A 24,052-nucleotide genomic window follows, 5' to 3' on the forward strand; every position below is an offset into this window, starting at 1 on the left:
ATTAATACTTGTTCCATAGATCATGAATATGACATTTCATAATGTCGTAGAACATGTCAGCTTAACATTAGGTTTTTTTTTACATAATTTAATTTTTTATCCCTTCTGCATACCTAAAAATTTTATCTCTCTCTCTCTCTCTTTTACTCAAATCTGCAGGAAGGGATATTTCCAAACTGCTTAAATAAAATCAAAATAATTCCCACATATCTGTGGGAGATGAAAGGAATACTGGCAACTATGGATCTGTTACTATTTTACCTGTGCTGTCTAAAATTGTAGAAATAGCCGTAAAGAACAGGATAGCAAACTTTGTAGAGAAACTGCTGGAATTACACACACACAGATAAGAACATGCACAAAGTTCTAAACATTTTAATGTGAACACAGTTCCAATAGCCCAGAGTACAAAGCTATGCCAAGTCCAAAATTTTTTTTTAAGAGTGGAGTTCAAGTGCTATGAGCATATACAATAGGGAAGTGAGAGAGAGTGTGCTCCACTTTGGGGATGTATGAAGTTAATTTGCTTTTTTAAGTGTCTCGAGGTGGCACTGGCTGTTGACAGCACAAAAAGGCCCTGAAGTGGTGCTGTCTTCTGATGTACGATTGTGCCATTGCCTGGTAGCCAGATTCATGCTGCCTGATTCCAGCAGGGCTGAGTTGAATCACAATGTCCTGCATGTGAAATGATGCGGTAGCCATGGCAGTAGTATGAAATGAGTGATAACACAGTTGGCTATCTCTCTCTTTTTCCTTTGGGGAAGCGAAAGTGATTTGGTATCAACCTCGGTATACCTACTCCATACTGGGGGCAGCCGTGAGGTATGCAAGAAGGCAACATCCGTAACCTCCTGGGCATTGGAGACTGCTGCTCACAATGCAGACAACAGTTTCCTGTCTGCAGCCATAGAGCATATGTTGGAAGAAGATTAAAAGTGGGCTGATGCCGTGGGGTGTGACGCCAGTTGCTGAGGGTGCCAATGCCAGAAAGGGAGCCATATGGTTGTCTTGCTCTTCCGGGGCAGGGAGTGGGAACATGAAGGGATGGGTATTGCAATTCACCCAGCAGCACTGTCCACTGAGAAGGACCTTATCCACCACAAACTGCAGATTATCCTATGGGGGGGTCTGAAAAAACAGCAGATGAGAGGACTACAGGTAAGGGGGAGCACAGCACAGGAGGCCAAACAAATGAGAGAGGAGGCACTCTGAGATGGGGCAGTGAGGAGAGAAAACTAGGTTCACAAAGGTGGATCAACTTGGTAGGTGCACGCGGGACTGGTGGAGGCCATTTCTCCCCCTGCAGGCATAAATGGTTGTGATGGCAGATCACCAGCCCATTACCTATCTAGCATGTGAGGGCTTGCCAAACGTACTGACCACAGCCTACAGCTGGAATCCATTGCTCACGGCGACCAAACATGCCCACCCAGATGGGGTGTTCCGGGCATCTAACATAGTGACCAAGGCACACGAGGCGGGTGAGTGCTTGGCAATAGGAGATGTAGCATTGCGCATGCCTGGCATCCATGCTGCATCTCCAGTGTGCTCTTCTCACCAATAGGAGTGGACCTGTATGACTTTAGAAAACATGGAAGGGACCCTTCTGCTGCGGGTCCCCTATATACTTCTTCATCTGCATCTTGATGGTCCATATGAGGTGTTCTACATCGTTGTTGAACAGCAGGTAACACAGCAATTAAGTGTTCAGTTTCTTGGTTTTCACCTGGCCAGTTGACATAGCAGTGAGCAAGCATTTTTGTCCTTGAGGACCCCAGTTGCCATGATATATGAACCAAAGAATGTCCCGTCAGACAAAAGCCAGAATTACCGCTCAGGGCACAATATGTTTCATTATCAACAAGATCACTGTAACAACATGAGTCAGTCTGTGGTGCAGCATAAAATAATTATGGATAGGGTCTGATGCATGACTGGAAGTCTGTCAGGCCACCCTTGCTGGACATGTTGCCATATTTGGCAGAGGACAGGATTTCTGTTGATAGCATATGCAGTATGAGAGCTCATAATAGGAAAGACATCCACCACTTTTGAGATTTCTCATCAAGATAAAAGCAATTGGATTCCTCCTGGCTGAAACTGGGTTGGGACCCTTAGGCAGGTGTGAGAGAGCATCTGTATTGGAGCACTGAGCTGTCAGGTGGAAGTGTGAATCTCATAATGGCTAAGCAACAGGACCCACTACAGCAGTGTATGGGCCGTCTTATCTAGCAGATGTGTGGGGAGGCTGATTAGAGAGAGAGAGAGAGAGAGAGAGAGAGAGAGAGAGAGAGAGAGAGAGAGAGAGAGACTCGAGGCTTGTGGTCCTAGATGAATCTTCACACCATATAAAACACATGAAACTTCTTGATTGCTTAAATAATAGAGTGGGCCTCCTTGATTTGGGAATAATTCTGTTGTGTTTTGGTGAACATCTTTGAGGTGGATGTGATAGGCCGCTTCAGACTGTCAGGTTTGCAATATGCCATCATAACTCCAAGCCCAAATTGGTATGCATCAGTAGCCAAGAACAGCTGCTTACCCAACTGATACACAGTGGGGTAAGATATTGAACAAAGACTTCCAGTCAATGCCCTAAATGTTTGGGTGCTTTCAGTCTTCGTCATCCAGACAAATGGTACCCCATTTTTGACAACTAATTAAAAGTCTGTGAATTGGTAGCCACACATAGGATGAATTTATAAAATATGCAACTTTCCCAGGAAAGCCTGGAGCTGCTTTACATTAGAATGTCGAGGAAGAGCATCAAGGTAGCAATGTGACTGTTTGTTGGCTGTATCTCCCACTAAGGGATAACATGTCTGAGATATTTAGTAGAGTTTTGGAAAAAGTGGACTGCTGTTTGAGCCCCACATCCTGCAGAGTTTGAAGCAGAAGCCAAAGGTTCCACAAAACGCACCTGAGTGGAGGGACCTGTGACAACGATATTGTCAGGATAGTTGATACAACAGGGAAAATGTTGTGTGAGTTTCTCCAAGAAATGTTGGAAAAGCACCAGAGTGCTTGCTGCCCCTAAACCTAATAATTTATACTTGTAGGAACAATAGTGTGTGTCGATGACATGTAACGTCTAAGATCCCTCATCAAGTGGGAGCTGAAGGTACACCTCTGATAAATCCACCATGGAACAATACTGCCATCCCATCAGTTTGGTCACCAATTTTTCTGGATACAGGGTGGAAAATACATGTCACGGTCTCTGTGTAATCATGGCCTTAAAATCACTTCATAGACAGGATTTCCAGACATTCCTTCATAATTACAAGCAGTGTAGCCCATTAGCTGGATGAAATATGTTCAGTCACCTCCAAGGGCTATCAACCTGTGGAGTTCCTCCTTAACTTGATAGCAAAGTGATAGTGGCACTGGTCAGGCTAAAACAAAATGAGGCTATGCCATCTGTTTAAGAGTAATGTATGCAATGAAATCCTTAACCCTGCCTTGTCCCAGCAAAAATAAGTCCAAAAAGCTGTCGCAAGTTCATGATGTTCCTACTACAGCACGTGGTTTGCAACCAGCTAAACCAAATCAGTATGGTAAATTTAATTGCCCTGAAAGCATCCAAGCCATACAAGGCTTGGAATACAAATGCTGGTCCACTATATGAGAAACTTCAAATGACTGAGCAATAGAAAGGACCTCATCCAACAAGGGCTTGTCAAACTGTAGTACTCACTAGTTGACTTCTGTATCAGGGAACAATCTGATGATAGCAACTCAGACTATAGTATCAATGTAAGGCTCCTTATTGTTGAAAGGCAACAAAGTGGCAATTCCAACTGGAGCCCTGCAATTCTGTGGTGTCACCGCCAGACACCATAATTGCTAGGTGGTAGCCTTTAAATCGGCCGCGGTCCATTAGTATACGTCGGACCCGCGTGTCGCCACTGTCAGTGATTGTAGACCGAGCGCCGCCACACGGCAGGTCTAGACAGACGTCCTAGCACTCGCCCCAGTTGTACAACAGACTTTGCCAGAAATGGATCAATGACAAATACGCTCTCATTTGCCGAGACGATAGTTAGCATAGCCTTCAGCTACGTCATTTGCTACGGCCTAGCAAGGCGCCATTACCAGTTTATATTGAGATTGTAATTATGTATCATCAAGAGTGATGTTCTCCAATTATGGATTAAAGTTAAGTATTCCAAGAGCTCCCTACTTTATTTCTTAGACTCAACTCCTTTAACTGTTCCAGACCTCACGCCAGTCTGCGTGAGCTTAAACGCGTGCATTTCGGCCTCCTCTAGCAACACGGTGTTGGCTCTTCTGCCAACACATCAAATTCAACAGCCCAAGTACAGTATGATTGATGAGGCTGGTTCATACACTGATAAAACTCCACTCTTGAGAAAATAATGTTTACGCTGCCAACAATAAGATGACAAAAAGGAACCCATTTCATCAAATGAGAGGGAAATGGGTTCCTGAAGTGGGTCAGCTTTCCTAACAAAAGATACATGAGGAGTGGAAGCCAAGAGAGAAGGAGAACCTTAATAGTAGAGGGGTCCATTACCTGGAAGGTGGCATAGTGTTCCCACACACTGTTCTTGTATGCCCCTCCCCCTCCCCATCCTCTGTATACTCATCATAGGCAGTGAAGGGAAGCTTGCTGAGACTTTGTCAGTAATCTGGCCAACACCCTGTTAAACGTGGCTGTGTGTTTCTGTTGTTGCAGCTCCAAATGCCTCTGGCTTTCCAGCTGTTGCTGCTGCAAAGTTTGAAGCATCACTGACAAGTTGGCAAGAAACACATATGAAAAGTCCGATCATCTTCTCCACCACTCATGTTGTAATTTCACACACAAATAAGAAAACACACAAAGCTCCAAACAATATCATGTGAACACAGTCTGATTGTCCATACAAGTCCAGAGTACAATGCCTGGCCAAGTCCAAGATACAAACACAATTCATCTAGAAAGCGGAGTTCAAGTTACTGTGAGCAAATACAGTAGTGAAATGATAGAGAGTCCACTCCATTCTGGGATTATATGAAATTAGTTTGTTGCTTGGCATCTTGGGGTGGTGCTGTCCAACAACAGTGCCTGCAGACCCCGAGATAGTGACAGCAGTTTCAGACTTCACAGCATATGTGGTTGGGGAACTGCAAAAACAGCAACAAGTTTGCAGTCTATTTCTCAATGTATCAAAGGCATCTAATCATGTGTGTTGTGAACTTCCATTAGAAAAATTAAACCATTGTGGCATAAGAGGCAAAGTAAACAATATTATTAAGGCAGTCACTGAAAATAGGCAACAATGTATAGAGATAAAATTTGAAAAGGGCAACAGTTTGGAAAATTTGCTTTCAGCATTCAGAGAGATAAGACATGGTGGTATGGGTGAATGAATATTTATTCTGTAAGTAAATGACATGACAGAAGCTGTAAATTACACAATGATCATGTATACTGATAACACATCTCTAATAGTCACCAGTGGATGTGCAAAGGACTTTGGAATGAGGACATGTGTTGAGATGGATGAAGCGAAGAAAGATTTTGAGGGCTACAATCTTTTTATAAATGGAAATAAAACGACTTCCATGAGAATACAAGCAAGTAGGGCAGTTAAAGCAGACAATCTTCATATCAAGCTTGGCGACTCTGGTATTTCACAACTTCATTGGCAGCAAGTTTCTGGGATTGATCTAGGACAGATTCATGACATGGAAGACTCATATGGATCAAGTATGTTCAAAAATTCACACAAATATATTTCTAATGATAAAAGTGTCACCAATTGTTGAGTGTGACACTAAACTAAAGGTGTATTATGGTTTAATTTATCCACATGTCTCTTACTGTATATCTGTGTGATGCAGTGCAGCTAATTGCAAAATAAGGTTATAATGTGCATTGGAAACCTATCACCAAGGCAGTCCTAAAGGAATAAATTCAAAGACATACAAATACTGATAGTGTCTGCTCTGTACATATATGAAACAATTATGTTCTTAAACTGCACAGCTTTGCTGAAGAAAAATATATGTAATTACCACACTAGGCATAAAGATACCAGTAACTACCACATGTATTATAATAGACTTAAGTGGCAAAGATCCTGAAATATATAGATGTATATCTTATAGAAAACTTCCATGCAGCATAAATAACTTAAAAATACTGTCTACTTTCAAACAAACACTAAGATGTCACCTGGCCTCACCTTCTTTATACAATATAAGGGAGACTTCCTGGCAGATTAAAACTGTGTGCCCGACCGAGACTCGAACTCGGGACCTTTGCCTTTCGCGGGCAAGTGCTCTACCAACTGAGCTACCGAAGCACAACTCACTCCCGGTACTCACAGCTTTACTTCTGCCAGTACCTCGTCTCCTACCTTCCAAACTTTACAGAAGCTCTCCTGCAAACCTTGCAAGAACTAGCACTCCTGAAAGAAAGGATATTGCGGAGACATGGCTTAGCCACAGCCTGGGGGATGTTTCCAGAATGAGATATTCACTCTGCAGCAGAGTGTGCGCTGATATGACAGTTTTAATCTGCCAGGAAGTTTCATATCAGCGCACACTCCGCTGCAGAGTGAATATCTCATTCTGGAAACATCCCCCAGGCTGTGGCTAAGCCATGTCTCCGCAATATCCTTTCTTTCAGGAGTGCTAGTTCTGCAAGGTTCGCAGGAGAGCTTCTGTAAAGTTTGGAAGGTAGGAGATGAGGTACTGGCAGAAGTAAAGCTGTGAGTACCGGGCGTGAGTCGTGCTTCGGTAGCTCAGTTGGTAGAGCACTTGCCCGCGAAAGGCAAAGGTCCCGAGTTCGAGTCTCGGTCGGGCACACTCCGCTGCAGAGTGAATATCTCATTCTCAATATAAAAGAGTTCTTAGAAGATAGTATACAAAATCCTTAAATAAGAGTGTCATCTATGAATTCCATGTAAAATGATGCAAAGATGTCATGTTATCCATTATATGTTTGCACAAATTTTTATATTTTCTTAACTCTGTATACTACTTTGTGTATGTACATGTGTGATTTTATTTATATCTAAAAACAAGGATGATGTGACTTACCAAACGAAAGCGCTGGCAGGTCGATAGACACACAAACAAACACAAACATACACACAAAATTCAAGCTTTCGCAACCAACGGTTGCTTCATCAGGAAAGAGGGAAGGAGAGGGAAAGACGAAAGGCTGTGGGTTTTAAGGGAGAGGGTAAGGAGTCATTCCGATCCCGGGAGTGGAAAGACTTACCTTAGGGGGAAAAAAAGGACAGGTATACACTTGCACACACACACGTATCCATCCCCATATACACAGACACAAGCAGACATTTGTAAAGGCAAAGAGTGTGGGCAGAGATGTCCCAACATATCTGTTTGCAGCAGCTTCCATTCACTTGACACAGTGAAGTCCATTTACTGCTGCTTATAAGCAACAAATAACTCATCATGTTCACAGATCTGGATGTACAGTGGTGCAGCATTTTATTTGTATGATGTAAACTCTAAGTCTTACAAATACCTGAAAAATTGTGTGTATTCATGTTTTTAATGTAAATAATCACCAAATACTGTGTAACAAATCCTTGTATATCTTGATGTACCCAATATCACTACAAAGAGTAATTAAAGAATGAAAAATAAATAAATAAATAAATGTGTCTCACAGCAGTCCTCCCAACATATCTGTTTGCAGCAGCTTCCAGTCACTTGACACAGTGATGTCCATTTACTGCTGCTTATAAGCAACAAATAACTCATCATGTTCACAAATCTGGATGTAGAGTGGTGCAGCATTGACTCTGATGCAATGTTTTTAGGACAATAAACAAGTAACTTTAAGTTTTCATATTCTCTTTTAATACTTGGAACTGTTACACTATAAGGATTACAAGCTTCAAAACTGAAGTGATGGGCTTGTGTTATAACAAAGGAAATACCTGTGATAAACTTTACTAATTTTTCGTAGTTACTTGGAACTTTGAGTCCCAAACTTTTCTTTTATAAAAGTTATGCTCATGGACAGATACGAAAATCAAAGAAATTTATGACAAATGCAGACAATACACTGTGTTGTTGGAGGGGGAACTTAAATTGCACACAGTATGACAGTTACAATTTGTACAGTGCACACTGTTATGATACAGCAGTCATATTCAGAAGATTTACGTTTACACTATTACCATAAACTTTCAAACACTTCCTTGTAACAAACTGATAAAAGCATGGAGAAAGATGGAAATATTGCATAAAGTATGTAAATATCTACATACATATACTGCAGTTAAGGAGAAGCTATTTTCCAAATCACATATTGGGACAAAAGTTTTGGAATGCACAAGTGAGCTTGCTACAATCGATTTACTGTAAAATATGTTAGAGACTACAAAATTTCTAAATGGTCTCAAAAATATATCTTTATTCACATAGATGTACACTAAAATAAGTGGGAACTATTGTGGGAAAGAGGGTGTTATTATTGCTTGAATTTGTGGAAAAAACAAATGTTGTTTACAGCTGAGGATACTGTAGAAATTACATTTTTAGTGGCACTTAATGTTTGAAAATAGAAAATATGTGTTATGACATAACCAAAACATTTGATACAGTCAGTGAGACATAGCAGAAAATTATCATCTTCATGCCTGCAACTTCTTATCTGTTCACTTGAGAACTATTGTTAATTAACTAACCTTTCATTCATTATCTTCTTTTTACCAAATGCCAAACTTGTTCCTTAATGTAATTTGTTGGAGTTCCCTATTCTTAAATACATTCATAATATACATTTTTGAATTCTTACCTTATGAATTTGTTGAACAGTTTAACAATATTTAGTTCTTAATGCTGTTTTAAGCAATTGTGACTTGTTATTGATCTATACCTTCAGTCATTCCACATCTCTGGCATGTCTCCTTCATATGGAGATCTATGGAGCATGATGAATGAAGGAATGAATACACGAAAAAATGACTTCTGCTTCCCTTTCTTTGTCATGAAGAAGATATTTTTATTTAATTTCTGGAAAATAGAGGTTCAGTAAGGCGTTTTAATTAGTAACACTACTGATCTTGCTTCAACTATTCCCATTTCAAAAGTTAGGGAGAGAGCTCCCTTTTTTCCATCTCAAATATTCATCTTCAGTGTTACTTTGAATTGTGGTTTGTGCATTTGTTTGAGTTTTTTTAACTGGGTTTAATTGCAGGTACATCAAGACATTTCATCCAGCAGTGAATCACAGGACTTAAAGAAGCTGCTTGAAGTCAGACAACTACAAGTGTTACGGCTTGAAAAGCTAGTTCAGAAGCAAGAGGAGCAACTGAATAAGTGGAGCCTTCAGAGAACAAGACATGAGGCACGTATTGCGGAACTAGAGAAGGCTTTACGGGAGAGGCAACGGTACAGTGATCATCTGCTTTGGAGAGGGGATTTTTCACATGTAGAGAGGGGAATTTAAAAATAGTCTAGCCGAAGAAGCACAGACCATTAAAAAATTTGGTAGCACAGGAATGCAAATAACTGCAACACTTAAATAATAATATTTGAAAACATTTCATAACTATGAAGTTAGAATTGTTTTTAGTCACTCCTAAAAGAATCAATTAGGTGTTTATGAAGAACATCCATCACAGAGTGAAGAAATGATACATATCAAACTCACTTATCACGTATAATCATGCATGCAATATAAGAATGAAAATAATCAATTATATAATAATCAATAATATAATGTAAATGAATAGATGAAAAATCTACTCACTAAGTGATGATGCTCTTCCTTCTCATCCCGTCTGGTAAGTCACCCCTGACGCTCCCCTTTCCCTAAACCTCTGCAGTCCTTTTCCTTCACTCCTCTTCCTTCCCCTTCTACTCTTCTGCTAGAAGAAGGAGCCACTGGCTCTGAAAGCTTGTGAAAGTTAAATCCTTTTGTGTGTATGTTCTCCTGCTGCTGCTTGGTGGGTAGATTTTTTCATCTATCCATTTTCATGTATGTAATATGATAGACAATCAAACACTATAAAACTTGAGATAATACATAAGGAAGCATTGTATACCACTAGTTACAGAAGAAATAATGAGGAATTAAACACTCTGAAACCTGAATCACGAGAAAAATTTAAGTTGACCATTCTTATTTTTCCTTATTCTCCAAACATCTGTGATCCGTTATTTACTTTGTAGGCTAGTGTACAGTGGAGAGGTTTCAGCATCAGTATTATTTGACTTGTTACTGGAGCAAGGAATAAATGCCTGTCTGTATGCTTCCATACACATCCTAAACTCTCTTACATTAATTTCATGGTCTATATTTGGTGAATATAATAGAAGCACCAAAATTGTAGCACAGTCTATCTCAAGTACTACTTCCATAATTTATGCGGTGCAGTTTGGCAAGTAAAATGTCAGCTTTGTTCTTAACCTTTCTCTGTTACACTTTTGTGTGGACCATGATGACCTCTTATTATTACAACAGCAAGTCCCTGAATTCCTACAATCTCTGCTATGAAGTGTACTTGTTAATGACTCCAAATACAGAAACCATACTCTAGAGCATTTCACAATAGTATCTTCTATGCTGTCTCCTGAAAAGATGAACTGCACTTTTCTAGAATCCCTCTATCAAATCTAAATCTTCCATTCACCTTCCTACAACTGATTTCATATATTAGGCCCATCTGATATTACATTGTAATATTATCCCCATATATTTAAACAATGTGACATCTTCCAGATTAATCTGCATTTACGTGCATTTGAAGGAAGCTGACAATTATTAACAAGAACAGTGCACTGATGTCAGGAGCACCACAAGCATTGATGTGGATTCCCTTGACAAGGTAGCAGATATAGATGTACCAGCAGTACACAGTACAGCTGTGGACACAGGAGTGCAGCAATGTCATCTGTTCAAGTGAATGTATCCAAGTGTGGAGGCTAGGCTCTGAGGAGAATGAATGGTGCCAGACTAGATTCATCATCACCATCATACCAACCCAGAATGTGGCATTATACCTTGGAATGTCATTGGGTACTTAACACAATCACCTCAAGTTTGCATAGCCCCTAATTTGTGCAGCAGTCCTTACATTTATCGTGTTTAGTTGGGTAGCTCTGTCCCATTTTTAGGTCTCCATGTCATTACCTTCAAACAACACAAAGTGAGACTGCATTTCTCATGCTATCCTAAGTTCTCTTATTATAGAGGGTGTTTGACTTTCACCCTTGTCAATACATTCTCCAAATCTCTCATCAGTTTAAAATATCTGGTTATGAGCTGCCAAGAAACTGTCACACCAACACTTGCCAGCCTCATGACTGATGAAATGTATCATGGTGTTGAAGCAGCATATAGTGTCATACCCATATCTTGCACCAAAGTTCATTTCAACTCAGTGCACAACTGGGTTAGTGCCATTGTTGCAGCCAGAGGTGGCAAATCTGTGGACTAATTTTGCTTCTTGGTTCAAAATGGTTCAAATGGCTCCGAGCACTATGGGACTTAACATCTATGGTCATCAGTCCCCTAGAACTTAGAACTACTTAAACCTAACTAACCTAAGGACAGCACACAACACCCAGTCATCACGAGGCAGAGAAAATCCCTGACCCCGCCGGGAATCGAACCCGGGAACCAGAGCGCGGGAAGCGAGAATGCTACCGCACGACCATGAGCTGCAGACTTTGCTTCTTGTATACTCCAAAATCACCTAAAAATTCAGTCATGTATTTTTGTTTCTATACTGTATATGTGCAGTAAGTAAAATTTTGTTATTTGATATCATTTCCAGTGTTGTAGTTGCAATGGCCAGCATTGTACACTCCTGGAAATTGAAATAAGAACACCGTGAATTCATTGTCCCAGGAAGGGGAAACTTTATTGACACATTCCTGGGGTCAGATACATCACATGATCACACTGACAGAACCACAGGCACATAGACACAGGCAACAGAGCATGCACAATGTCGGCACTAGTACAGTGTATATCCACCTTTCGCAGCAATGCAGGCTGCTATTCTCCCATGGAGACGATCGTAGAGATGCTGGATGTAGTCCTGTGGAACGGCTTGCCATGCCATTTCCACCTGGCGCCTCAGTTGGACCAGCGTTCGTGCTGGACGTGCAGACCGTGTGAGACGACGCTTCATCCAGTCCCAAACATGCTCAATGGGGGACAGATCCGGAGATCTTGCTGGCCAGGGTAGTTGACTTACACCTTCTAGAGCACGTTGGGTGGCACGGGATACATGCGGATGTGCATTGTCCTGTTGGAACAGCAAGTTCCCTTGCCGGTCTAGGAATGGTAGAACGATGGGTTCGATGACGGTTTGGATGTACCGTGCACTATTCAGTGTCCCTTCGACAATCACCAGTGGTGTACGGCCAGTGTAGGAGATCGCTCCCCACACCATGAAGCCGGGTGTTGGCCCTGTGTGCCTCGGTCGTATGCAGTCCTGATTGTGGCACTCACCTGCATGGCGCCAAACACGCATACGACCATCATTGGCACCAAGGCAGAAGCGACTCTCATCGCTGAAGACGACACGTCTCCATTCGTCCCTCCATTCACGCCTGTCCTGACACCACTGGAGGCGGGCTGCACGATGTTGGGGCGTGAGCAGAAGACGGCCTAACAGTGTGTGGGACCGTAGCCCAGCTTCATGGAGACGGTTGCGAATGGTCCTCGCCGATACCCCAGGAGCAACAGTGTCCCTAATTTGCTGGGAAGTGGCGGTGCGGTCCCCTACGGCACTGCATAGGATCCTACGGTCTTGGCGTGCATCCGTGCGTCGCTGCGGTCCGGTCCCAGGTCAACGGGTACGTGCACCTTCCGCCGACCACTGGCGACAACATCGATGTACTGTGGAGACCTCACGCCCCACGTGTTGAGCAATTCGGCGGTACGTCCACCCGGCCTCCCACATGCCCACTATACGCCCTCGCTCAAAGTCCGTCAACTGGACATACGGTTCACGTCCACACTGTCGCGGCATGCTACCAGTGTTAAAGACTGCGATGGAGCTCTGTATGCCACGGCAAACTGGCTGACACTGACGGCGGCGGTGCACAAATGCTGCACAGCTAGCGCCATTCGACGGCCAACACCGCGGGTCCTGGTGTGTCCGCTGTGCCGTGCGTGTGATCATTGCTTGTACAGCCCTCTCGCAGTGTCCGGAGCAAGTATGGTGGGTCTGACACACCGGTGTCAATGTGTTCTTTTTTCCATTTCCAGGAGTGTATAAACAGGTGTGCCCTACACTTTTTTTCAGGCTACTTGCTGTGTGAGGGGTCCTCAATAAATAAGCATTATAAGAGATGTTACCTCAGTAGGGTATCCAATGTGATTAACTAGTTCAGTTTATTGTTAATACTGGGAGTGATTATTTCAGTATTGTGATGCTTATGAATCCATTTTTATATTCAAAATTTTTGTTTTCTTTCTTTTTGTTTTATTTCTCTTGTCTTCAGTTTCAACAACAAACTGATCCATGAAGGACTATATTGACTATTTTTGAAGTGGACCTTGATAAGTTTATGTATGGAATCAGATGCCATTTCTTAAACAAGTTTTGGACAGCCAGGTTTTGAGGCTCTCAGTTAAAAGTCACAGTTTATTTTAACTTAATTTTTCTTACTGTAAATGAGATACTGTCATGGCTCCAGCACAGAAAGCCAGTAACAGTAAACTAAAATTCCTTTATAGTTATTTATCCTCTTCTTTTACAGTTATCTTATCACTGATTTCTTTTTTTCAGTGAAGTGATTACTGTTGCAGAAAGTTGTATACTGCAATATCTTTAAGGAATCTCATTCTAGACAAATAGATGCCCCATAGTTTCAGTAATCTTGTCACTGAGTCTTCATTTGATTAAAATAATTCTCGTTACTGAAAGTAGCAAGTAGTAATGTGTTAAAATTTCTTCTCAGATAAATAAAATTTAGATAGTTTACACAAAAACTGATAAATATTTAAAAAGTACAGGTATTTCCTACAGAGAGAATAGCAACCATTAGAAATTAAAATTGTAAGCAGCCACAAGCTGCAAGTAAGTTTCATTGACTGATGTGTTTTACTCAACAGACATGAGCATCTACAGAAATTATGTAGCCAAGTACACATACCATCAATCTACTGTGTGTAGTGCCACCATCATGCATGGCTTGTGTTATGGTGGCACTGTACACATCCAGATATCTTTAATGCGTGACCCCTGTCTACTTAACTTCTGAGGAAACTCGTGTTTGTTGAGTGAAACGTATCAATGAAGGAAAGTTACATATGACTTGTGGCTCCTCTACAGTTTTAATTGATAAATATTTATTTACAACAATGATCAGCAGCAGCAGCCATGCCAAAACTCTAGATGAAATGAGTAATCTGAAAATTAAGTACAGGTCATATTGTAACGTTGAATTCGATTAAGATACTCTGTGATGAAATATTATTAAACTGTATGGCTCTTTATCATGGTATGTGCTTCTTCATCAACAGTGTTGCCTCCATGCCAGTATTTATTATTTATTATGTGCTTTTGTACTGAACATTCATATGAAATGATTGAAAAACAAGAATTTCTCATGTGATAGAAGAAAATCAGTACTAAATTAGGGGAATCAAAAGAGAAATTTGTAGTCTAGCAAAGCAGTTGTGAGACTGTGTATCTATTTTATTAATAGCACAGGCAACCAATTGACCTTTAATGCCAATCAAATGAAGTAGAAGAAAAAGAAAATGTAATTACATAGACTGCACTTCCAGGTTCTTTTGTGTTGTTACAAAGAAGATCTATGTTCTTTGCATGCAATTTTACTCCATCCTCTCAATTTTAGAATTTTCAAGAATTACAGTTGATTTGTATTAGTCCTTGTTCCTTTTATTCATTTTCATAGACTTTGACAATTGCTGATTCCTTCACTAATAAAGGGAGCATATGATAGATGAAAATACTATAGGCGCTAGAGATACCGAGATTATAGAATCATTGACAGACACAGTTGGCAGTAAACACAATATATTTCAGCAGTTTGTAATCTGAAACACAGAGAAAAGTGAAGAAAATTAGATAGAAATCAAAAGAGCAAAGCATTATTTGCAACAAGTCTGTGATATATGCAAGATTAAAAAGGTATATAATTGGAAAAAATTAGAATGCTATAGTTAAGCCATTGGGTAACACTGAAAGGCAGGCTTATAAACTTATTATGGGAATAGAGGGACTACTAGAAAAGAAAGTCAACAAAGAAATAAATATAAAATCATTCTAAAACGGGTGGCATGAAAAACATTAAAGTGATTATGGAAAAAAAAAAAAGAAACAGTTAAAAACCAAGCCAATTTCAGACTGTGCAATTTGTAAATCCTGGAGAAAATATGAAAGAGAAAAGGAACAAACTGTGAGGGATGAAGGAAAGATAAGGTGATAGATTAAAGTAAACTAAATTATTCCAGTTTATTTAATGATGATACATTGTAAGTATGTCTATATTACATGAACTGGTATCTCAAGAGTTCAAGAAACATTGCTAATATACTAACAAAGCTAATACTGAATGTAGATTGGAAAATTAGACAGGTCTGTTTCAACTTGTTTGAGTTTTTTTCAATAATATGGAGTACCTTTACTTAGTTTGATTATTTACTGAATTCCAAGAAAATATCACAAACCAAATCAGTTTCAATTTTCAAGCAAAGAAGAATAGAGGGACTACTAGGAAAGAAAGTCAACAAAGAAATACATATAAAATCAGTCTAAAATGGGTGGCATGAAAAACATTAAAGTGATTATGGAAAAAAAAAACAGTTAAAAACCAAGCCAATTTCAGACTGTGCAATTTGTAAATCCTAGAGAAAATATGAAAGAGAAAAGGAACAAACTGTGAGGGATGAAGGAAAGATAAGGTGATCGATTAAAGTAAACTAAATTATTCCAGTTTATTTAATGTTGAAACATTGTAAGTATGTCTATATGACATGAACTGGTATCTCAAGAGTTCAAGAAACATTGCTAATACACTAACAAAGCTAATACTGAACGTAGATTGGAAAATTAGACAGGTCTGTTTCAACTTGTTTGAGTTTTTTTCAATAATATGGAGTACCTTTACTTAGTTTGATTATTTACTGAATTCCAAGAAAATATGACAAACCAAATCAGTTTCAATTTTCAAGCAAAGAAGAATAAAGGGTTAGCTTAAATGATTCATTGGGTTTTGAAGCACTATTTATTTACTAGTATCTACATCTACATCTACATCTGTACTCAGCAAACCACTGTGAAGTGTATGGAATAGTATACATACCATTGTACCAGGTATTTTCTCATTCCATTCACATATGCAGCTTAAGAAGGGTTATTGTTTACATGCCTATATCCATGTTGTAATTAATCTAATCTAGTCCTCAAGATCCCTACAGGAGTGATCCCTATATGAGGGGATTGTAGTATATCTCTAGAGTCATCATTTGAAACTGGCTCTTGAAACATTGCAACTAGGTTTTCTCGAGATAGCTTAAATCTGTCTTCAAGACTCTGCCAGTTTAGTTTCTTAAGCATCTCTGTGACATTCTCTCATGCATCAACCAAACCTGTGATCATTTGTGCTGCCCTTCTCTGTATACATTTAATATTCCTTGTCAGTCTTCTTTGGTACAGTTTCCACACACTTGAGCAATATTCTGGGATAGATCACATTAGTGACTTTTAAGCAATTGCCTTTGTAGATTGATTGCATTTACCCAGTATTCTACCAATAAACCAAAGACTACCACCTGCATTAACCATGAATGATACTATGTGTTCATTCCATTTCATATCCCTAAAAAGTGCTACACCCACGTATTTATGTGGGTTAACGTATTCCAGCTGTGATGCATTGATATTATAGTTGTAGGACTACTATGTTTTTTGTGAAGCTTTTCTCTGAGAGTCATTCATTATAGATAAAAGCATCATCAACAAAAGTGTGAGGTTATTATTAATATTGGCAGCAAAGTCATTAATATACAACATGAGCAGCAAAAGCCCAAATATATTCCTCTGGGTCTCACCTGAAGTTATTTCAACATCTGTTGATGACCCTCCATCCAAGATAACTTGCTGCTTCCTCTATACGAAAAAATCCCAAATCCAGTTCTAAATTTCACTTGATACCCCATATTGTCATACTTTTGATAATAAATGTAGATGTTGATACTGAGTCAAATGCTTATTGGAAATCAAGGAATACTGCTTCTACTTGACTGCCTCCATCCAAATCTTTCAGTATGTTATATGAAAGGACAAGTTGGGTTTCATATGATCAGCATTTTTGGACTCCATGCTTGTTGACTTGGAGTAAGTCATTCTGTTCAAGGCGTGCCATTATGTTTGAGCTCGGAATATGTTCTAAGATTCTACAAGAAATTGCTGTCAAGGGTACCAGATGGCAGTGTCATGGATTACTTCTACTACACTTCTTGTAAATGAATGTGATCTGTGCTTTCTTCAAACTACAGGGCACAGTTTTTTGTTCAAGGGATATGTGTTAGATTATAGTCAACATAGCCGTTAACTCAGCCATGAATTCAGTATAGAATCTGATATAAATTCCATTAGGCACTGGAGCTTTTTCAGTTTTAATGATTTTAGCTGTTTCTCAATGCCACTGACACTAGCACTTATTTCACTCACGTTTTTATTGGTATGATGATTAAATTTGGGCAATACTCCTGGGTTTTCTTTTGTATAAGAACATTTGAAAATAGAGTTAAGCATTTCTGCTACCCTCAATTTCAGTTCCTATCTCATCCATGAGTGACTGGATTCTCTTTAGTACCGCTAACAGCCTCTACATTAAACAAGAATTTCTTGGTTTTCTGAAAGACCAATTTACTATATTCTTCACTGGTAGTCATTGAAGTCACACACATCACCCTCTTGAAAGCCAATTGCATTTCATTTAGCATCTCTTTATCTATAACCATATTCTTTGTTTCACACCTGTTACACAATAGTCTATGTTTTTTTAGAAGGTTCTTGTTTTAGTTGCCCTTTGTACTTTAGTAAGAATTGTTGCAACAACTGCCTCATGGTCACTGATACCAATTTCAATGCAGACGTCCTCAAAGAGGTCAGGTACATTTGGTGCTGTCAAACCTAATATGCACTGACCGAAATAAAAACTCAACCAAAAAAAAAAAAATTAATGTAGAATAATGATATTTTGGGAATACATTTGTCTAGGTAACACATTTAAGTGACTAACACTATAACATCACAGAGTAAAGTAGGCATGAGATAAGCCATTGCAAATGTGAAGTGCTGGTATATTAATAACCAGTGTAACTGCCAGAATGTTGAATGTAAGCATGCAAACATGAGTGTATTGTGTTGTACAGATGATGCATCTCAGTTTGTGGGATGGAGTTCCATGCCTGTTGAACTTGATCAGTCAATACAGGAACAATTAATGTCGGTTGTGGATAAATCTGTAGTTGTCATCCGATGCTGCCCCATATGTGTTTGAGTGGAGACAGGCAACATGTTGACACTCTATAGAGCATGTTGGGTTACAACAGCAGCATGTGGGTGAGCATTATCCTGTTGGACAACACCCCCTGGATTTCTGTTCATGAATGGCAGCACAACAGGTCAAATTGTCAGACTGACATACAAATTTGCAGTCAGATGGAGAATGCTGATACATTGATAACCAGTGCTTGAGTGCTCCTGCTGTCATATGAAATCGGACCCCAGACAATAACTTCAGGTGTAGGTCCAGTGTGTCCAGCATGCAGACAGGTTACTTGCAGGCCCTATACTGACCTCCTACTAACCAACAAATGGTTGTCACTGGCACTGGGGTAGAACCAGCTTTCGTCAGAGAACACAACAGACTTCCAACATGCCCTCCAGTGAGCAAATGGAGATGGTTTGTGGTCAGTGGAATGCATGCTACAGGGCATCTGGCTTGGAGTTGTCCTTGAAATAACCGATTTTTAACAGTTCATTGTGTGTCTACATTGCCAAATGCTGCTGATGTCACTGCTGGAGATGATGTATCCTGTGCCAGAACCATATGCCAAACACTCATTGAGGTGATGATAATGGCATCTTTGCCACTTTAGAGGCATTCTTGACTGACATCAGGTCATCATGTACAATTTCAAAGGCAACGAACACTGATGACAATTACAGCATGTATTTATAGTAAAACTGATTTACAACCTCATGGGGTGAACTTTAAGTAGACATCATTTTTCAGATGTAGAAACACCTACCGACTTTTATTGATGTTGCACAACTTTTGAGTGCTGTGATTTTTATCCACAACATTGAATATCCAATGGAGGCAAATGAGCTGGCATAGGTAGTGCCACAGAACCGTGTGGAAACCTGCAATGAAGGGCCCATGTGGCACATAGTATGAACAGACCTGCTGACAGAAGTGTTGTGTACTATATTTTAAGGAGTGTAAGATGCTACAGATTATAAGACACACCTTAATTTTTAAGCAATTTTTTTAAAATTACATTTTACCATTTTTATTATTAGGTTGAAAAGTCAGACTAAAAAACAAATCCTTAGTTTATAAAACCAAACTGAACTTTAAACTGATCTTTGAACTGAAAATCGTCATCTGAACTTACTTACTTCTTCTTCTTCATTGTACTCTTCATTTACATGAGACGGTCTCCACTGGCATGAACAGTGTCACTTATGCCACACTTCTTGAAAGATTTAACAATAATGTTTTCTCTCACTCTGGACCATGACTGTTTTATCCACTAACACAGTTGTTTGATTTTAGGTTATTTTAAAGCTCCCTTCAATGTAAATTCATGTTGGTTTTCATCCATCATCCATTTGTTCCATTTCCCTCTCATATTCACTTTAAATGGTTTATTTATGGAGACATAAAGAGGTAGCAATTGTGTAGTAAGTCCTCCCGAAATAACAGCATGCTCTGTATTTCCCTGTCTCAGTTTCTCTTTCACAGAATTTTTCACATGACTACAAAACTGATCTAGCACAAGAAGAAAACTCCTCTTCAATAAAGCACCTTTCCTTTTCTCCCACATTTTGTTAATTCTTAATTTCATATCTGCCTTGTCCATCCAACCCTTGTCATGTATATGAACAGTAACACCTGGCAATTTTTCAGGTTTTGGAATTGTTTTGTGCATGAAAATGATCATTGGATTAAGTTTAGTACCATCAGCACAACTTGAAAGGACAACAGTGCTGTTACTCAGCACATCAAATGACAGAGAAGTTTCATCCATATTTGCTATTTGGCTTAGTTCTGCACTGGTTTTCTTTCGATGTTGAAGAATAAAGTGATGGAAAGACAATATTTTCTCCTCATACTCTTGTGGCATTTTCTGAAATATTTTGGTTTTGGCTCACATGTTAAGTCTATGAGGCTTCTACTGTAGCACCAACCAAATCCACCCTTAAAGTCTGTTAAATTCCACCATAGCGCTAGCTTATGAGCATGTATTCAAATTATTTTTGTATTAATTCCAATGTCAATTTGATTATGTCCTTGAATCCATTTCAACGTGTCATGTTTTAGTTTTGGCCATTTTGCATTCAGTCATCTATTTGCATATGTAGTCTTCCTCATTTTTTTTCAGTTCTTCTTTGCTATCCCTCCAATCTCAAATGCTTTTTTTCTGTTGGTGGAGTGCCAGAATATGCTCAGCTGCTCTGTTTCTATGTTCTTCTGCATATGCTATTACATCCAATTTATAGCCCACATCATATGAATACCTTTTTATTTTTTCCATTACAAAACTACTAACAAAAATGTTGCACTGTTACTGATAACACAAATCACTTTCAATTCAAGTTCACTGGAACCAAAGACTGCATAGGCTAACAATGTATTGGGCTTGTGATGTGAGGCAGGAGGAAGACTGTGTTAGCCAACTTGTGAATCCCCACAGCTCATGTTCATTGCATTGGTGCACTGCTGCTGCCAGTTGAATCTGATGTTGCCACATAGAGATGCATTTCCTATGGCATTGAGTATAAGGCCATTTTTTTAAACTGCTAGGAATTTTATATCAAACACTGAACATTTTTATGTTGATTTAGGAGACAATTTTTCGAATAAAAATGTGCATTTTATAGTCCATAAAATACACTACATGTGGGCAGCAGTTAGCTGAGTATGATAGTGCTTCCACTGAGGTCATCTACCACAGACCTTGGCTTATGCATTGTGCAGAGTGTTCTTGCCAAGTGCTCAGTCAACAGCAGCATGTGCCAACCATGTGTTTAGTTATCACTGTGTTTATTTCTACAAGGATTCAAAGTTTCTGTTTCATGTAGATTGATTTGCATGGCGAGTTACCATTTCATCTTAAGGGGTTCTGTTCCCAAGTTATTACCAAGCTACTGTTGGTCTGTGAAGTACCCATGCCAACTGCATAGTGTTGCAGTGTTGTCACACCAATTCCAGATACTAAAGTGGCAATGAAGACATTGTTATACATGTGATGCCCCTACCTTTTTGTTTCCCTTTTCCTAATGTTAATTTTGGGCCACCATAGACCTGGCATTTCTGTGGTGCTGGCAGAAACAGTTGCACCTACAAAATGAACAACAGCTGCAGGAGCAGATGCAGGGACTGATGAACCAGAATGCAGAATTGACAGAGTTGCTTCGCGCCCTTTCCCCAAAGGCAGGCACCTGTTATGTAGTTTTCTTCTCCATCTCCAATGCCCCCAACCTTGTTTGCCAGTTTGAAAGTTGGGAGAATTATCTGCACCTGTTCTTGCTGTACTGTCAAGTAAGGTGTATTGTCAGTCCAACTGATAAGGCTGTCTTGTTGTCCAGCAGTATGGGTTTATATGAAGTTATCTAAAATTTGGAGCCCTCTACTGAGCCCAAGAAACTTCCATTTGAGAAGCTTTGTCAGTGGCTGATTTCAGTCAAATTCTTATGTTTAAATGTAGATAAAAATTTGAGCTGGAAAGCACACATTGAAATCCTAGCAGTTCTAGGCGCTTCAGTCTGGAACCGCACAACCGCAGGTACGAATCCTGCCTCGGGCATGGATGTGTGTGATGTCCTTAGGTTAGTTAGGTTTAAGTAGTTCTAAGTTCTAGGGGACTGATGACCTCAGATGTTAAGTCCCATAGTGCTCAGAGCCATTTGAACCATTAGGTATGGTACTGTTTTTTGGGGTAACTTCACAAACGTAGTGCGGATACTAAAAACATAGAAAAAAAGCATTCAAAATATGTGCACTGCAAATCACAAAGAACCATGTCTACCATTATTTAGAAAACTTAAAATATTAACTCTGCCATCCATATACATATATGAGATTAGTATATTTTTGTACACCAGACAAAAATTATTTGAGGGAATCCATTTTGTCCATTCACATGATACTAGAAACAAAGAAAATTTTATGCTCCCCACCCACTGCATCAGACTGTATGCCCAGAGACCTCATTACATGGGAATGAAAATTTGTACTAAATTAAAAGGGAACATGTTGATGCAGATGAATTTAGATTCACTTAAAAGAAAGCTATTTGAGGTACTGACACTGAAGTGTTATTACTCAGTGGATGAATTCATGCAGGACAAACTGGAAATTTTAACTGGAAACAATGTGTTACGCATTCCAAGAAATATCCTTATAGTGTTATTATTTATTGTAGTGCTATTATTTATTAATTTAAAAATCATTGTAACTGTATTATAAATTTTTTACATGTCTCCTGTACACAAACCAAATGGATTGCAAATGTATATAGTTGACCTTGTCCAGTCCTTCTTGAGTTGATGTGGACCAGATTGCAGATTCACATGAGCTGATGGCAGTGGCAAGAAATGTCCTTTCTGATAGTTGGCAGGTAAATCAGTTTGGTGTGCATAGTAAACAGATCATGTAGCGTACCTACTTCACACAGCCTCACATCCCACTGAATTGCCATGTGTTGATGATGCTGGTGCAGTGGTCACATGGTACACCCTGTCTTCACCCACAGCAAATTTGGCTGGTTGGCATTGGTCACAGTATCATAATTCTTGTGGTGTTTTGGGGTTGTTGGCATCATTCTCCTCCCAATCGTTGGTTGAGTCTGTGGTCCTGGTCCAAATGTCTTTTGCTCCAAGTTCCTCAAGATTGCCTATGGAAGCCATGTGGGTGCCTTGCCATTTGATAGGCCATTTGGTAACTATTTGTGATAGTTGGTGAGCCATGAGTCAGTTCTTAGATGTTCCTGCCCTGTTTTCACTGGACTGTGGGGCTGCCCCTCACCCCTCGTGGGTCACCCCAGTGTTTTTTGTTGACATTGTTTGTAAAAGTGGGGCCAACTGAATTTCAAGATGGCCCATTGAATTTCAAATGAACATGGGAATTACAGTCAGCGATATTAAACTTGGATATGTGTGAGCTCTTGGGATGCCTGGAGTTGCAACGGTCACTGCATCAGATTGGGTGTTATTCTAAGCAGAGCATTCCTTTTGCAGGGAGGGGGGGGGGAGGGGGGGGGGGGACAGTTCTCAATCTCCATGTGTTATAAAATGTGGAATAGTAACTTTCATTGTTAGTGGCAAATTCATCATTGGCACAAAATATTTTTGGGCTAGATGCCTTTTCTCTCGTCAGCTTCCAGGTTGTTGAAAAAGTGCATTTAGTGTCTCAGTCCATTCCTTTTCATGATTTGATCTCCTTACTGTGGTCATATGGGCCACTGTTTGATAATATTTTGGGCTAGGCTGAAACATTTGAGTTACACATTTTTCTTAATCTATCAATGGTACCTAAATTTTATCACCCTACTCCATTCCCTCCATCATGTACAACAAGGTAAAGGGCAAGTTGCAGCATTGGCAGGATCAAGGCATCATTTAATCTGTACTGTCGAGCCAGTGGATGTTTCAAAAGCCCGACAGTGTCATGCAGCTTTGTGGCGATTTTAGACAGACAGTCAGTACGCAATGTGTCATGGATTCCTATCCAGTTCTGCAGCCAGAGGAATTGGTGTTAAAGTTGTCTGGGTTCCAGTATTTGTCATGCATTGACTTGCACAGTGCCTACCTGTAGTTGCCATTGGACGCAG

At 39.8% G+C, this 24,052-nt stretch overlaps 1 protein-coding gene across 1 annotated transcript in view; it reads left to right on the top strand.

Moving 5' to 3' along the window:
- The window catches only part of LOC126199029 (cingulin-like), a 310,715-nt gene that overhangs the window by 242,906 nt on the left and 43,757 nt on the right, over positions 1–24,052 (top strand). Inside the window, exon 11 of the mRNA XM_049935770.1 lies at positions 9,188–9,381. Coding sequence (XP_049791727.1) covers positions 9,188–9,381 — 194 coding nt within the window. The remainder of the gene's footprint in view (positions 1–9,187; positions 9,382–24,052) is intronic.

Source organism: Schistocerca nitens, chromosome 1, assembly GCF_023898315.1.
Source record: "Schistocerca nitens isolate TAMUIC-IGC-003100 chromosome 1, iqSchNite1.1, whole genome shotgun sequence".
NCBI lineage: Eukaryota > Metazoa > Arthropoda > Insecta > Orthoptera > Acrididae > Schistocerca > Schistocerca nitens.